Here is a 2,677-nt window from a genome sequence, read left to right on the forward strand (position 1 = left end):
ATCAAGTTACCGATTGAATCAGGCAATCGGTTGAACATATTCGAGCTCAAATTGAGATGGGCAAGTTCTACTAACTTCTGAAAGGAAGATGGCAAAGATTTTAGCCTATTACCATGAAGATCAAGGTGAGTGAGACCTGTTATCTCACCAATTGATTCAGGAAGGTTTATTAGTTGGTTCGATTCGATGTTTAACTTCTTTAAAGCCTTGAGTTCACCCATGTTTGATGGAAGGGCCATGATTTCATTCTTTGATATGTTAAGTTCAGTCAAATTTGACAATTTTACAAGGGTTAAAGGAAGCCATTCAACATCAGACATTAACTTTCCTTGAAGTTCAAGGATTGATGCACCAGATTTTGCATAATGTTCAAAAAGAGTTGCCAACTCCATTAGACTCAGCTTCTTAGTGTAACATCTCCCTATATTTGGAAAAAGAAAATCAAAATAAAGCCCAACAAAAAGTTAAAATTCTTAAATGCTTAATCAAGTTATAATTTTCTCATTTAGCTGAACTTCAAGATCGAGTCTTTTCTCCTCTTTTTATGAGTAATGCCTTAATGGGTCTTTCATATCAAACTTTTTAGGTCAACCAGTTTACTCAAAACTCTAATGGCCCGTTTGGTAAATGATAGGAATAAGAATGATTTGTAGTGTAAATTTTTATAATTTGTCTTATGTCATTCCCATGATAATGAAAGTTTAAACATAAAAAAAGTTTGGAAAATTCCACATGGTAACCCTGAGGTTTTGTGTTTTTCACGTGGTAACCAAAACTTTTAAAAAATCCACGCGGTAACTTTGAGGTTTACCAACTTCTTCCACCGTGACCTTTTCGCACAGAAAAAGTTAGGTAACGTCAATTTCGAATCTTAAAGGTTGTTGTACGCCTATTTACGCGACTCACCATTTTAAATTCCATCAGTTTTAACCTTTTTCTCAAAACATAAACCCTAATTCTACCATCTTTCATCCAAATCACATAACCCTAATTTGGGGGAAAATGTAATTTGGATCAAAGATGGAGTTAGGATTTATATTTTGGGGAAAAAGGTTGCAACTAATTGAATTTGAAATGGTGAGTCGCTTAAATAGGTGTTTAAATAGGTGTATAGCAGCATTTTAACTTCGAAATTAATGTTTGCTAACATTTTCCGCACAAAAAGGTTATGGTAAAAGAAGTTGGTAAACCTCAAGGTTACCGCGTGAATTTTTTAAAAGTTTTAGTTATCACATGGAAAATTCAAAACCTTAGGGTTACTACGTGGAATGACCAAAAAGTTCTTTTTTCGTAATTTTCCGTAATCACCTAATACTATATATTTTAATCATAATGCATTTGTAAAAAATTTGTAAAGATAATAAGATTGGTGAAGGAGTTTTACCAAGGCCATTAAACTTGTCAAGAGATATTTCTACTAAAATTACACTAAATTTCTATTATCATTCCCACCATTTAGTACCGGTTACCAAACGGGTCCTAAATACTATCCAATGCAAATGATCTAGAATAATTATAGCACTACTGCATAGTTGATACATAGCATTATTACCCAATAATCAAGAATAAGAAATAATCATAGTGTAACATTTTTCTATAATGAAAAAGAAAACTAAAATAGATCCCAAAAAGTAAACATTCTCAAATGCTAAATCAAGGTATAATTCCTCATGTAGCTAAAACTTCAAGGTTTGATCTTTTTTCCTCTTTTGATGATTGATGGATCTATTAAACTAAAAATTTTAAGGTCAACCAATTTACTTTAAAACTCTAAATCTGTCAAAATCATATAATCAAGAACAATTACAGCACTATTGCATGATTGAACCAAAGCAATACTACCTAATAATTAAGAAAAAAAGTAATTAACCTTTGAATGATTGAATTGAAAGTGAACTATCAACAGAACTTCTAGCCAAATTTTCATCAATTTCCACCATATTCATCAAAATCCCATCACTAATTTCAACTTTTTGATCATTATTCTCATCTGGGTACTCCAAATTGATCAAGTTTTCCATCTGGGTATCCTCAGAAACAACGCTATCATCAACCTTTTGAATGAGCTCCTCCAATCTCTGAAATGTTTCTTCGATTTCAATCAATTGGGTTTCCTCATTTCTTTGCTCATTCATGCCGAAAGGAAAAGATGAGATTTTTGAATGGATGAAGGAAAAATTAAAGAGATTTGTAAATCGGATCAGTTCCTGTTCTTCACTCCTTGCTCAGTGATCTATGTTAGGTACGACAGCCATGGCCAAATTTGGGTATGAATTTGGGCACAAGAGTGAGGACCGTGTCTAGTTTTTCCGCCTAATCTTTAAACGGCGCTATCCTTTTTATTTTATTGTCACTCCTATTTTAATAAATTGACGAAAATGTCCTTGGATTTAAAATTTATATAAAACACTCTAATATCACTAAATAACACTTTTATCACTCTAAAAACACTAAATCAAAATTAAAAATTTGTGAAATTAAAACTAAGGAATTCAAAATGCGAACAATAAGTTGAGGTAATTTTTAATCGAATTTATTTTTAAAACAATAATAGGAAAGCCGAGTCGCGCGCGACTCAACCATAGCTAAGTCGCACAAAACGCGCAACTGGACCACGGCTCAGTCGCGTGAAATGCGCGACTGAGCCGCAATCCAGTCGCGCGTTTTGTGCAACTCG

At 33.1% G+C, this 2,677-nt stretch overlaps 1 protein-coding gene across 1 annotated transcript in view; it reads right to left on the reverse strand.

Annotated features, from left to right (window-relative positions):
- The window catches only part of LOC130799921 (plant intracellular Ras-group-related LRR protein 5-like), a 3,219-nt gene extending 906 nt beyond the window's left edge, over window positions 1-2,313 (reverse strand). The window contains exons 1-2 of the mRNA XM_057663220.1: window positions 1,871-2,313; window positions 1-421 (exon numbers count right to left, since the gene is read on the reverse strand). The exon at window positions 1-421 is cut by the window's left edge and continues 496 nt beyond it. Coding sequence (XP_057519203.1) covers window positions 1-421; window positions 1,871-2,135 — 686 coding nt within the window. The 5' untranslated portion in view covers window positions 2,136-2,313. The remainder of the gene's footprint in view (window positions 422-1,870) is intronic.
- Between the last annotated feature and the right edge of the window lie 364 nt (window positions 2,314-2,677).

Source organism: Amaranthus tricolor, chromosome 14 (assembly GCF_026212465.1).
Source record: "Amaranthus tricolor cultivar Red isolate AtriRed21 chromosome 14, ASM2621246v1, whole genome shotgun sequence".
NCBI classification, from domain to species: domain Eukaryota; kingdom Viridiplantae; phylum Streptophyta; class Magnoliopsida; order Caryophyllales; family Amaranthaceae; genus Amaranthus; species Amaranthus tricolor.